The sequence below is a fragment of the Rhinatrema bivittatum genome, chromosome 2, assembly GCF_901001135.1.
Source record: "Rhinatrema bivittatum chromosome 2, aRhiBiv1.1, whole genome shotgun sequence".
In the NCBI taxonomy this organism is placed as follows: domain Eukaryota; kingdom Metazoa; phylum Chordata; class Amphibia; order Gymnophiona; family Rhinatrematidae; genus Rhinatrema; species Rhinatrema bivittatum.
The window spans coordinates 427,186,317-427,200,562 of record NC_042616.1 but is presented as its reverse complement, the minus strand read 5'-3'; the positions used below and the strand labels follow the sequence as shown (position 1 = coordinate 427,200,562).

The following is a 14,246-nucleotide window of genomic DNA, read 5'->3' as shown; positions in this document are numbered from 1 at the left end:
GACTTCCAGATAGCACAGTATAATCCGGCGTACATCCAAAAGATGCAGCTCCTCCTGCTGAGAATCCCTAGACCGCTCTAGAAAAGCCAGAAAATCCACCATATAATTAACATGGAAAGAGGACACCACCTTCGGTAAGAAAGAGGGGACTGTCCGCAATGTCATTAGAAATATGCAGAAAAGGATCCCTGCACGAAAAGATCCTGCAACTCCAAAATCTGCCTTGCTGAACAAACTGCCACCAGAAACACTGTCTTTAAATGTCAGGTCCTTCAACGTCATCCTTTTCAAAGGCTCAAAGGGCACACCACAGAGTACCCGAACCACCAAATTGAGGCTCCAATCCATACACAGTTTCAAAACTGGTAGTCACAAATGCTTCACTCCTTTCAGGAACCGAACCACCTCCCCTGCACCTTGCCCCCTAAGGGAACCTAAAGTGGATATCTGCTTGAGGAGCCCTTGACAAGCCCTCCTGCAAAAAGGATAAAATCTAGGGCACATCCACAGACAGGGGGATCTAATTGACGTGGCAGACACCAGGACTCAAAGATCTTCCAGACCCTAACATACGCCTCAGAGGTAGAGGGTCTCCGAGCCTGGAGAAGGATAGAAATCACTTGTTCCAAATAGCCCTTCAGACGCAATCACCGCCTCTCAAAAGCCAAGCCACGAGATAAAACTGATCCTTGCGATCCAAAAATATGGGTCTGTCTCAGTAAGTGGGGCAGATGGCTAACCAGAGAGGTCCCTCTACCGCGAGATACACTAGATCTGGAAACCAAGGGTGTCATGGCCACTGGCACCACCGATCCCGGATGCAACTGTATGCACCACACAACTTGCCCGATGAGAGGTCATGGGGGAACATGTACAGCAGGATACCCGTCAGCCAAGGACACACCAGAGCATCCAGGCCTACTGTGCAGACTCTCTTCCGCAACGGAAAAAAAAACAGGTCTTTGCGTTGGTCTGCATCACCATAAGATCCAACTGGGGGATGCCTTGTCTGGCTCAGATGCAATAACAAGCTTCCAGGGACAACTCCCATTCCTCTGGATCCAACTGCTGCCTGCTGAGGAAATCCGCCCGCACATTGTCGGCACCCGTGACATGAGATGCCGCTATTCCCTTGAGATGGAGCTCCACCCAAACAACTGTTGAGCTTCCAGAGCTAACGCATAACTCTTCGTCCAACCTTGGCGGTTGACGTATGCCACTGTCATTGCATTGTCCAGGAATACTCAGACCACCTTGCCTTTGATCCAGGGAAGAAAGATCTCCAGTGCCCGAATCACCCTTGTTTCCAAGTGATTGATGGACCAGGTCCTCTCCTCCGTTGACCAAAGTCCCTGGGTAGATCCCCCAGGCACACTGCTCCCCAAGCTTTGAAACTGTGTCCGTGGTCACTATCACCCAATCCAGTCTCCAGATCCCCACCCTTTTTCATGTTGGGACGTGACAGACACCACGATAGAATGGATCTAGTCTCTTGAAGAAGAGGCAAAGGCAGGTGACACTCCTCAGACATGGGATTCCACCTGGATAAGAACACGTTCAACAGTCTCATGTGCATGAAGGCCCATGGAACCAAATTCAACGTGGAAGCCATGGACCCCAAAACCTGTAAATAGTCCAAGACCGCTGGCACTGATAGCCGAAGCAGACGAGACACTTGTGCCTGCAATTTTGTCACCCTATCCAAGGTCAAAAACACCCTGCTCTGCTGGATGTCAAAGAGCACCCCCCCAGATATTCCAATGACTAGGAAGGCACTAAGTAGCTCTTTGCCACATTTAGCCAACCCAGCAAGGTATCCATAACTCGCTGAAGAGACCTCTGGTACTCCTCTTCTGTCTTCGCACGAATCAACCAATCGTCCAAATACAGATGCACCAACACCCCTTCTCTTCGAAGGGTTGCCACCACTACCACCATCTCCTTTGTGAAGGTCTGAGGTGCCATGGCCAGCCCGAAGAGCCCGAAACTGGAAGTGTTGACCTAACACCATGAAACACAGAAACCCGATGGTCTTGTCAAATGGGAATATGGAGGTATTCCTCCGTCAGGTCCAACAACGCCAAGAACTCTCCTCTGTGGTCCCTCATTACCATTAACGTCCCCATCCGAAAGCACAGAACCCTTAGGGCCCTGTTTATCTTCTGCAAGTTGAGAATGGGCCAAAAAACCTGCCTTCCTTCTTGGGAACCACAAATTAAATGGAGTACCTTCTTTGTCCTTGCTCCTCCCTCAGGACAGGAACGATTGCGTTGAGGCTCAACAGCCTCTGCAGAGTCCCCTGCACTGCTTCTCGCTTTCTTCGAGACACAATGTGGGTCTCCAGAAAGGCTTCCCTGATAGGATGAGAAAATTCTAGTGCTTAGCCATCCCGCACCACCTCTAAAACCCAGCAGTCCGAGGTAATCTTGGCCCACTCCTCATAAAAGCTGGATAATCTGCCCCCTACTGCTTCTACAGAAGAATGGGCGATGCTGGCTGGCTTCATTGAGAGGATTTTCCACCACCGACCCCTTGGCTGGCACCATCCCTGGCGGGTCTGCAGGCGCCTTGAAAAGATTGCTGTTGCCCCGCCTACTGCTTTGCTCCAGCACCCGAGGAGGGCTTACCTGATCGGAATCTATGCGAATCCCAAAACCAAGACGAGGCACCTTCTTGCTGGTTTTCTGATCCTCAGGCAACCTATTCTCTTTGGTCTCTCCCAAAGTCTTCATCAGCTGATCAAATCCTCCCCAAAACAGGAGCTTCCCCTTAAAAGAGAAGATTACACACTGTGCCTTGGACCACAAGTTTGCAACCACAAAAGCCTGCAAGCCACTACCACCGAGACCATGCTCCTGGCCAAAGTATGCACCAAGTCATAAAGCGCATCCGCAACATAAGTCACTCCGGCCTCCAAGCGCACCGAATGCAGAGAATCCACATCCCCCAATGAGGCTTGCTCTCGTGTCTTCAGCACCCAGCATAAATAAGCTACCACAAATCGTGGCTCGAGACTCAAAGCAGATACTTCAAACAACCGCTTCAATTGAAACTCAAACTTGCAGATCTGAACATCCTTCAAGACAGCAGCCTCCACCACTGGGATGGTAGTCTTCCTTGTCACAGATGAAACCACCACATCCACCTTCAGTACCCACAGGAGCACCAAGGTCTCCTCCATCAGGGGGTAAAGCTTAGCCATTGCCCTTCCGATCTTCAGACCTGCTTCCAGGAAGTCCCGCTCCCGGTTCACCAGCTTGCAAGGGAGGGAACTAATCCGGGTCCAAATCATCCTTATTTGCATCCGGGGTCGCGTCCTCATTGGGATTGGCCCCCTGCAAATCCAAAGGATTCTCCGGCATACCATCAGTCTTCCCCGGCATACCATCAGTCTTCCCCATCCCTGAGGTCAGCCTCCAGACCTGCTCGACCCAAACCCAGACGTCGCAGCAGGTCCCTGGATCCCCTGGCATGGACTATCTTAGGGCTCTTGGCAGCACGATGGGGCAGCCTCCCCTTCGGATGCTTGATCCCTGCCCCCTTCCTTGCTAGGAAGGCCTTATGGAGGAGCAGAGCGAACTCTGGCGAAATATCTTCGGGGTCCTCAGCCCCGTTCGGGAAGGTTGCTCTCCAAATCTCCACCCCCATCCAGATTTTCCTGCACCACAGGTGACCGGGGGGGGAAGAGTTTCTGTTGACTGCAGACCCCTGACTGTGGTCCCCTGCGGGAATGGCTGACTCTCTAGATCTCCCCAGGGCAACAGTCAGGGTCCCTAACAACCAAAGAGCCCTCTTCTCCAAGGACCGCCCCCCCCATCGAGGTCCCTTCATCTTCTGCCTTGCAGCTAGAACACAGGGATATACTGCTCAGCTAAGCAGACCAGATCCCAAAGGCCGCCACATATGGCCTTGATACCATTAGGCAGTAGGCACACTGCACCACAGGCCACATACGCGGCTGCAACCACCTTGTCGCATACACAAACAGGCCCAGCAGGCCGCACATTGCAAACTGCTCTCTTCAAGGCACAAGCACTGGTGGCCCGGGCCTACCCAAACCAAACCAATGCCCTGAGGCTTCTCCTGCAGCCTGGTTAAGGGACATGTTCTGGAATCGCCAGCATGGCTATGCACTGGCTGGCATTGCACGGCTTCAGGTCATCGCAGGGGACTTGGATCTGGCAGGATTCTCACTGTGTGTGCAGGTTATGCTGTCTTTGGTCTCATGATTTTGCGGTGGCTTGTATTATATCTGTACTTTTTTTTTTACTTTTTGCATTGTGTGGGTTTTGTCTGGGATCCGCATAGTCTGTTTCTGACCTGGTGATGGTTTTTTGATCAACGCCATGGAGCTTCAGAAGGCTTCTTTTTTATGTTTGCTTGGGAGATGTGCACTTGGATGAATTGTAATTCTACTTCAATCCTCAAAAAAGGTCTTTTTCTGGGACCCAAATGATGGACTTTAGATTAAATAGATTGATAATTCCTGATTTTGAAGTGCCAGACCTTTCTTCTTTCCTTTAACCTAAGAATGCCTGAAGCTGTATGCCATTAGGGACTGGCTAAGTCGCTCCTGGTTTCATACCATTGCCTCTCTAGACTTTCACAACCCTGCCTTTCTGGGAGAAGTTGGAACCATAAAGTCTCAAGATGCAGGGGGGAGGTAAAAAGCAGGACTCACTCAACTTATCCTTGGCGACCTGGAGCTGTTTGGCAGCCTCGTTTTAACGCACTCTGTGTTTTGCAAGCAGCAGGCAAAGCACAGAGGGGTTTTCAGGATATCAGCGCAGTACGTAATCAAAAAGACTATTAGGTAGGAAAAAATCCACAAACCACTTTTCAGACTCGCAAACATTCCCTTTCAAGGACTCGCCTCTATTATCCATGAGGAGGCAAAATGGAGGATGAAGAGGAAACCAACACTCAAGTTCAGACTTGCTGCATGGATTGATATTTTCTGATCTTATTCTGTTTTTTTCCGCACAGTTTGGGAAATCTGTGGCTAACCTTGGCAGGAAGCAGTCAATGCCTGGTATTATGCATTTATTTTCACTTGGCAGTCTCTTCCTGCTCCTCAGGGCTTCCAGCTCAATCAGACTCAGGACTGGGATCTGGTGACAAGTTTCAACTACCTGAGGATCCGTCCCCTATTTTATATCCCCTCCCAACTTACATTAGCCAATTCACCATGGCTCCTTCCAGAATCCTAAGCCACCCACTAGACATCACCCCCGAGCAACAACCATGACTCCCTTCCCCAGCCAACCCAAGGAGAAGACGACCTGAGCTAGGAATCAAACCTAGGTCCCTTCACATGGAATGCAGTGCACAAGCCATCGAGCTGGCCCTGGTAATGCTGTTTCTGAACAATCTGGGGGAATGACATTAACTGCCAATGTTGCGTCCTGAACGTTTATTTTCAAACCACTTTGCAACACAGATAACCAAACCCTAAATGTGCACAGCTAAAATGTACAATGTTCCCGCCACAGCTCTTCTCGAATAGGCAGACTGATTGCAAGTACAGATAACGTTCAGGAGACGGAAAGACCTGTGCTACAGAAATCAAAAGAAATCCCCACTGTTCATGGTACCTGCCTTTTTGCTCTCCTCGTGTACCTCGCGGCTCTGCAAACGGCAGCATACCTCCCATGTCCATACAAAAGACAGTTGTTTCAGAGGCAGGAATTGGATAGGTTAAATATCCTGCACCTCCCTAATCCTGCAAGGCTTTACTGCTTTCCCCATTGGGGCCAAACTGACACCAGCTCAGAGAGCACAGCAGGTGTCAAGTGTCAGTGTGTGTGGGTTGGGGGGGAGCGGCACTCTCTCCAGATACATAGTAGAAATGAAAGCTACAAAGAAAAAAAGGCTGAAAAAAAGAAGAGGTTGCAAGAATATACACTGTCTCTGAATAAAATGAACTCTTCACATACCTTTTTATTAAACCTGGCAATTTTCGTAGACACCTTTGGGATTCCATCTCAACTGGAATTGGGTCTGGGATCTGGCACCACGAGTCTTCCTTTGCAACTATTTGCAGGTTTTTCCTCTATGTTACATCTCAATCCCTCCTTTAAAGCTGACCACTGCAGTGACAGTCTGCGCCAGGGATCACGCATGATTGCTTCAGTGTGCAATCATGGGTCCTATATCTGACCACTAGGTGTCATCACTGTGCAATAACTGGGAATGCCCGCCCACCACCACTAGGGGCTGGGAGTTGCTGCCTCTGCAGCATAAGCCCTGCCACATGGATCCCTTAGAAACCTTTTTAAAATACTTAGTGCTCAGTCCACAGGAATGTTGTTTTGCTGGCTTTTAGTCTGGAAAAGTGGGCCTCTACTCTATGGGGTCTGTCAGATCAGGACACTTACTGTTGTTCCTCAGTGCAAAGATTATACACCTTATTAAGCTTTGCTTACAGCAATATTAATGTTATCTGGCAGGCTGCAGATAGAAATATTTTATACCTGTTAGCAGACAGGAAGAAATTCTAAGAACCTAACACTGGGGAGAGCTGTCATTCAATAAGCTACAAAATGTATACAATTATTCTATATCACCTCTCACTATATACTAACTAGCTGTATATCTAGATCTAGCTATAAATATATCTATACGCATGCACACAGGTATATATACACAATAATAAAAGCCCACCCAAGGATGAGAAAATACTGTGAAGTACAGGAAGTGCGTAATTGAAATGTGTGGTAGTAGAGCATGCAGGCTAAGCTCAGATGTACTGTGTGGTTGCAGAATGGACTGACTGTTCAGCAAGAGAGGGGTGGAACAGAGAGTAACCAGAGAAAGAGGCGGAGCTCAATTGCCATATGTGGTAGCAGACGGTGGATCGGACAATACAGAGAGAGAGGTGCGGAGCTGGAGAGGACAGGGAGGGAATGGGGTATTATTTTCGCCTGTATTACATTAGAATCCGCTGAAATTTATGGATCAGAGGAATATAATTTTTTTTAAATAAGCACACAATCTGCATGCTGACTAGGCAACTTTCCTCTTTATTATAGTTAGATATACATAAATACACTGAATTATTCATATATATATATATATATATATATATATATATATATATATAATAATTCAGAATAGGCATGCTTACATATAAAAAACCAAGACCCTACTTTTCTTGCATACTCTTTAAAATTATACATACTATCTTTCCCATTTTAAAAGGAGGAAAAGTAGTTTTGAGAAGTACCTGCTGCAGAGATTTCAATTTATGCCATTTATTTTCTTTCAAAGTTTTCCTCCCCTCAAAAACCCTTCCTTCAGCTTTTCTGGAAAATCGCACACCTTCAACAACCTAAACAGTTATGAAGACAGCAACTCCTAAATGCCCCCGCCCAACAAACCTATATTTTTGCCTCCACAAAGATACGCAGCACAGCTTCTGTGCGCACTTCCACACAGACAGAGCTCACGTTTCACATTTTGAAATAGATTTAAACAAAAGTTGTTCTCCTCCCTTCCTGGGGTAATCAGAACCACAGAGAACATTAGTAAGGATTACATCATAAAATGGAAGCAATCAGAACTGGTGAACGCTTAGCTGGCTCTATTCACACCCCCAGGTATATTCAACTCTTGTAACCATAATACACACCCAGTGTGAGGTCTACCTGGCATTTAGTTCAGTAAGAATTAAATTTATAGACACACATGGATTACTCAGGTCTAGAAACGGCACCACAGCCTTTGTACATCTCTTCACCCTCTGGCAGCACCCGAGCTATTTCAGACTGGAGTAGGAAAAGAGCAGGCTAGAAGAGGCTTTTCCTTTAACCACCAGTTCATAATAGTTTGCATTTACAGTAGAAACTAGCTCATAAGAAGCTTCCCGTATGAGATCCAATAAAATGTTTTAATAGTTGCTGTTGCTAATGGAACTTGAACTTGCTAGAAAAGGTGTCTTCTGATTTTTTTTTTTCCAGTAAGCAACAGAATCTAATGAATTGAATTAAATTATTGCTGCACTCACTCTGTCCCCAATCTCTTATTCCTAAAGCCAGTAGGAGCGGGGGTCTGCAGAGTCCCCACTTTTGACAATGCGGTGACACTTGTCAGTCAGCCCAAGAGTGCACTTGTACCAGGCTCTGGAGGGAAGTGCAATGTGGGTCCCGTGACTTACAAAACTGCCATGACTGGGCTACTGAGGGAGCTGGGCAAGTCAATAGGGGAGAACCCCCAATCACAACTACTGCAAATTAGGGTCCAGCTTCAGCATTCCCTGCCCCCCACCATAATGGCAACGAGTGGGGTTGAAGCAGATAACCAACTGGGCAGGAAGCTAGCAGGATCACCACCACCCACTTTTTGATACTGCTAATATGCACTATGAGCTGATATTAAAAATGATAAATGTAATAACCCCCAAAACGACATGCTATTATGTCCTAACCACATCAGTACCTGATCCAGGCTAGAAGTTAAAGCAGTGCCTCACCACAACTGATGCAAAGGTCAGCTATGTAGGACTATCCCATGCTCACAGCATGCACCCAAGTTTTCTATAATTAAGAGATAGAATTCCCTCCCATGTGGCAAATTCCTGGGTCTACATGGAGAAGGGAAGAGATGGCTCTAGTAGCCTGAACCCTGCATAAAGGTCCAGCACTGACCTACAGGTTCTTTACAAAGAGTGATTTTCTTTTACAAACCTCCTAAGGAAATTTTGAACCAAAACATTGTGGGTGGAAGTGCTTCAGCAAGTCATGTTTTTTTAAGATGGCTTTGCTGAACAGTTGCTTTACGAAATGATGCTTGCTTGAAGCTACTTGATTGGGTTTATCTATGAGTTATGGTCCAATGAAGGCCAAAATGAAGCCGAGGCATTCATATCAATCCAGCACTTGCTTTATATGAGTAAATCACAGACCAAACACTATTTCTATTAAGAAGTCCCACATTTGGGTTAAAGCCAAAACTAATGTGGATTAAGTAACTGAAATGTGAAATTACGGCTGCTCCTGAGACAGCTTGTGAACACAGCCAATAAGAATAAGCAAAGGGCAAGTACAAAATCCTTATTTAAAGAGCACAGGCAGAGTCAAGAGAACAGCTCAATATTTTAGATGAGGGACTGGTCCATTTGGACTGGATCTCAAGTTTTATGAAGAAATACATCTGAATGCATGGCACCTTTGATCCCAACAGGGATTCCAAAGCACAGAGCAATAACACTTCAGATTCACATAAACAAGTATCACCAGAGTGCTTTCTGCTCAAAGGCATAGCCCAACAGCTTCTGAAGAGCAGAAGGATCAATAATTATCAATAGCTTAGTCTCTTGTTTGTCTAATGGCTTCAATTTCATATGTAAAGCATATCCAAGAAATCCCGGAGTGTGTTAGGTAGCCAATCACACAGTATACGTGCATGTGCCAGGAATATGACTGAAATCAGATGCACCATGTGTCACAAAGTTAAAGCCTGAATGCCTTCAGTACTCTGACAGCAAGTAAAACCATACATGCTGCACCATGTCACTGCACTTCCAAAGTGTCCTGAAGCCAATAATTTTGCACATAGAAGTGATGGCAAATATCATGAGACAACTGCCAACATGGACAGATGTTCAAATTGTTGATACTATTAAAGGAACAAAAGTATGCCCTCCTTTCTACTGTAAGACTAATATGAAATATCAGAAGTCCTAGGGGAAATATAAGCAGCCATGCAGTTGGGTCTATCTGATAAGCTAAGGTGGTGAACATAAAATTAAACTAGCAGCTGGATCTATCTGGCAGGCTGTGCAGGAGACCTAAGAGGCCAGATGTCTGGGCACCAGTCATGTTAATATTGGTAGCTATTTAGATTATTACAAAAACTTTGCAGTTAGACAGGTGAAGGCAGGGATACTGGGCATAAACTAAATGGGGAATCATCTACCTAAGATGGTGAAACACAAATAAGGAAGGGAATAAAATCCATCCTGATAAAGAGATCCTACAGATGGGTCATGTTCTATAACTGGCAGCTAGAACATATATATTCTTGCACAGCAGACAGAGATAATTGGGTAAACAGGCCAGGCGGATTTTTCTACTGCCATTTACTATGTTACATCATCACTATAGAACAGTTCATCTACTGTCCAGTCACAAAGCCTGAAACATTTTTTTTTATGTAACAAGTTCTCCGAGAAAACATTGGGTGTTTTATCTGGCTATAAACAAGACTATAGTGTGAGTTGTAAAGCTGAATAACTCATCCATGCTCTAATGAACTTTAGAGCTATTACAACAAACTACGTTCTAATGATGTCATCATCATACCTAACAGCTATGCTGTCATATAAACAAAATATGACTGCAGAGGAGGATTAGAAGTCTCATCTAGTCTTCCAGATTTAATTTCCAGTGCAGTGCTATAGTGGCTAGTTGATCCCTGGCTTTTCCCTTCACAAGTACTGGAGCCGACATATTATGACCCTTTCTTCTAGACCAAGTTGAATTCCATTGAAAAAGATTTACTTCTTGTGCATTTATACTTGTGAGCTATTCGAATGTCTCTATCATATCACACACCCCCTCCCCCCTCTGTTTCCTCTTTTCTTGGGTTTTCATATTTAGATCCCCAAGTCTCATTTCCTAGAGGCTATGGTGGAGATCCCGCCACTCCATTCTGATTGCCCTTCTGTGGCCCGCTCCAGGTGAGGCACTATCACCCCCAGCACTCCAGCCTTTCTTTGGGCACTGCTCTGCCACAATGTTGTGTCCCCCGAGGACACTCTCTGCCATGTGCTACACGTTAGAATCGCTCCCTTGGCTTTCACTGAGGTAACAGGCGTTAGACTGCAACCCCAACAGCCAATGCGCCACTATTTTACGCTCTTCCCTTACTGGGCAGTGACGTATAACCCTGGAGTGCAGGGCAGCGCCCGTGACGTTCACACCGGCGGTTCAGAACGCGGCCGCTGGGGGTACAGAGGGGAGGAAGGAGAGCTCTCACCATCGATATCGCCCAGCGTGAGCTCATCGCCCAGTTCCGTCAGGGTTTCCATGCTCTCTAGGGCCAGATCCGCCGAGGTCTCCATGGCTGAATTCTGGGCTTCAAGGATAATTTAATCACATGTCATTGCATCCCAGCCATCTCACAGATCACACTCCAGCCGCCACCGCGTCCACCGCTGCCGCCATCTTGGCTTCTCATGCTGCTTTTCCAACTTCCAATGACATCACTAATTTGGCGACGCCCACGCTTTGACGCAGGGCTCGGCAACCCTCGCCCACCCAGGCTTTTCGCCGGCCAATCGCTTCACAGGAATTCAGGGGTAGAACGAGGCTTGAAAACGCACGCCACGCCCTAGTTACGCGAGTTTTCCGACACGATACTCCCTTGGTCGCGTGGTTCATGTTTTGTTTTCAGTGAGACCAGTTCCCGCCGGCGTATCAGAATGCGCGGTGGCTCGTGGTGTGATGGCACGTCACCGATCAGCAGCTAGGGAGATTTGCATAGCGTCCCGCCCTATCATTCTGGGACGGGTCGAGGCGCCGAATTATTCATGGAGCAAGGGGCGGGTCTCTGCAGTTTAAGATCGCATACGTCAGGTGCCCATATTTTAGCAAAGCTGTTAATGTTGTTTTTCTGTTGATGGCTCATGAGGTTTTTCTATCCAGGCACTTAGTAGGTCCATATAAAAATAAGATCTAGCCTGACATTGTTAGGGAAAGCAAGTGGCTGATGACATCAAACTAGTAACGACGGCAGACAAAGACCAAACGCTCCCTCCAGTCTGCCCAGCAAGCATCTTATCGTAGTATGTGCTGCGCTACAAGTTACTCTGATGTTTCTCTTAAGGGTAGTCAATGCCCCTCAGTGAAGTTATTCTCAAGCTGCTAGTAATATTTACAATCAAATCAATGCAACTGTCAAACCCATAAAAAGTTACTACTACGGTAGCAACATTTTTACTGGGTGAGGAGCCTTCTTGAAAATGTAAACCATGCTCCTTGACATGGACTTGGCTGTAGCAGCAGTCCAGTGCGTTTTCCCTTATGTCTGCATATCATTACCCCACACCATAAATCAGGCCCAAGGGGAGTTGTCATCTGAATCCAATTCTTCCCCCCACTGCTGTCAAAAGAGAGTGATGGTGTAGGTGCCTCAAATCATAAAAGCTTATTGGTTAAGGGTAGTAATCCCTTGCCTTCTGTTAAAGGTAGTAATTGCTGCTCTGTGCGGTTAAGGGTAGTAATCCCTTGCCTTCTGTTAAGGGTAGTAATTGCTGCTCTGTGCAGGTATCATGTCTCCCCGACTGTAAAACTCTGGGCCATCTTTGGTTGCTGTCTGAGTTTTAATTCTCCTTTTTGCCCTGCTGTTGAAGTGGAGAGCAATGTTGCATCAAGGCTTATTGGTTAAGGGTAATAACTGGCATACCAACAAATTACTCCCATGCACTCTTTTCTTCATTTCTATCCTCTACCCTTTAGGGATCCCTAGTATTTATCCCATGCCACTCTGAATTCTGATTGTTTTCGTCTTTACCACCTCCTCCGCAAGGGCATTCCTGACATCCACACCCTTTCTGTGAAGAAAGATTTTCTGGGATTGGTTCTGATTAGTGCCGCCTGGCTTTTCATTTTGTGACACCTAATTCTACTGCTTTCTTTCCAACAGCAAAGGTTTGAAGGTCATGCATCATTAAAACCTTTCAGGTGGCTGGGGTCTCTATCATATCTCCCCTGCACCTCCTCTCTTCCACAGTATGGGGCGGATTTTAAAAGGCGCGCGAATAGCCTACTTTTGTTTGCGCTCCAGGCGCAAACAAAAGTACGCTGGATTTTAGCAGATACGCGCGGAGCCGCGCGTATCTGCTAAAAACCTGGATCGGCGCGCGCAAGGCTATGGATTTGTATAGCCGGCGCACGCCGAGCCGCGCAGCCTACCCCCGTTCCCTCCAAGGCCGCTCCGAAATCGGAGCGGCCTCGGAGGGAACTTTCCTTTGCCCTCCCCTCACCTTCCCCTCCCTTCTCCTACATAACCCACCCACCCGGCCCTGTCTAAAACCCCCCCTTACCTTTCTCCGGGGATTTACGCCTCCCGGAGGGAGGAGTAAATCCCCGCGCGCGAGCGGGCCTCCTGCGCGCCGGGCCGCGACCTGGGGGCGGGTACAGAGGGCGCGGCCACGCCCCAGACCGCCCCGGGCCGTAGCCACGCCCCCCGTACCCGCCCCCAAAACGCTGCCGACACGCCCCCGAAACGCCGCGACGACCGGGCCCGCCCCCGACACGCCCCCCTCGGAGAACCCCGGGACTTACGCGAGTCCCGGGGCTCTGCGCACGCCGGGAGGCCTATGTAAAATAGGCTTCCCGGCGCGCAGGGCCCTGCTCGCGTAAATCTGCCCGGTTTTGGGCGGATTTACGCGAGCAGGGCTCTGAAAATCCGCCCCTATGTATTTAGATCCTTCAGCCTCTAATCATGTCTTCCAATACTGACTCCACAGCATCTTGGACACCCTTCATCCTGTCTCTATCCTTTTTGAATAAGGCTCCAGTATTGAACCCAATACTGCAGGTGAGGCCTCACCAGGGACCTGTAGAAGGGAATTATCAACTCTGTTTTCTTACTGGTTATTCCTCTCTCTAGGCAGGCAAGCGTCACCCTGTCACATTGCTTTGCCACCTTCAGAAGAAAAGATACTATCAGGCCAAGATCCTTCTCTTGGTTCGTGCACATCAGTCTTTCACTCCCCTCCCCCCCATCACATACAGCTCTTTTGGATTATGGCATCCCCGATGCATGACTCTGCACTTCTTGGCATTGAATCGCAGCTACCAACTCTTCGACCACTGGTTAAGCTTTCTTAAATCACTTTTCATTCCCTCTATTCCTTCAGGCATGTCCACGCTGTTGCAGATCTTAGTATCATCCAGAAATAGACAAACTTCCCCTTCCGCAATGTTGCTCATAAAGATACTGAACAGAGCCAGTCCCAATACCGATCCTTGTGGCACTCCAATTAATACCGTTTTCTCTTCAGAGTAGGTTCCATTTACCATTACCTGCTGTCTCCTCTCAGTCAAGCAGTTTGTAATCCACTCCACCACCTTGGCAGCCAAAGCCCAAGCTTCTCACTTTACTCTGAAGCCGTCTATGTGGGACCATATCAAAAGCTTTGCTGAAATCCAAGTAAATCACATCAAGCGCTCTTCCATCCAATTCTCTAGTCACCCAATCCAAAAAATCAATCAGATTTGTCTAACAGAACTGTCCCCTGG

At 47.5% G+C, this 14,246-nt stretch overlaps 1 protein-coding gene across 1 annotated transcript in view; it reads right to left on the bottom strand.

The window, feature by feature from the left end:
- SREBF2 (sterol regulatory element binding transcription factor 2) overlaps window positions 1–11,220 on the bottom strand; it is a 141,851-nt gene extending 130,631 nt beyond the window's left edge. Inside the window, exon 1 of the mRNA XM_029590272.1 lies at window positions 10,978–11,220. Within this exon, the coding sequence (XP_029446132.1) occupies window positions 10,978–11,062 (85 nt within the window). The 5' untranslated portion in view covers window positions 11,063–11,220. The remainder of the gene's footprint in view (window positions 1–10,977) is intronic.
- Between the last annotated feature and the right edge of the window lie 3,026 nt (window positions 11,221–14,246).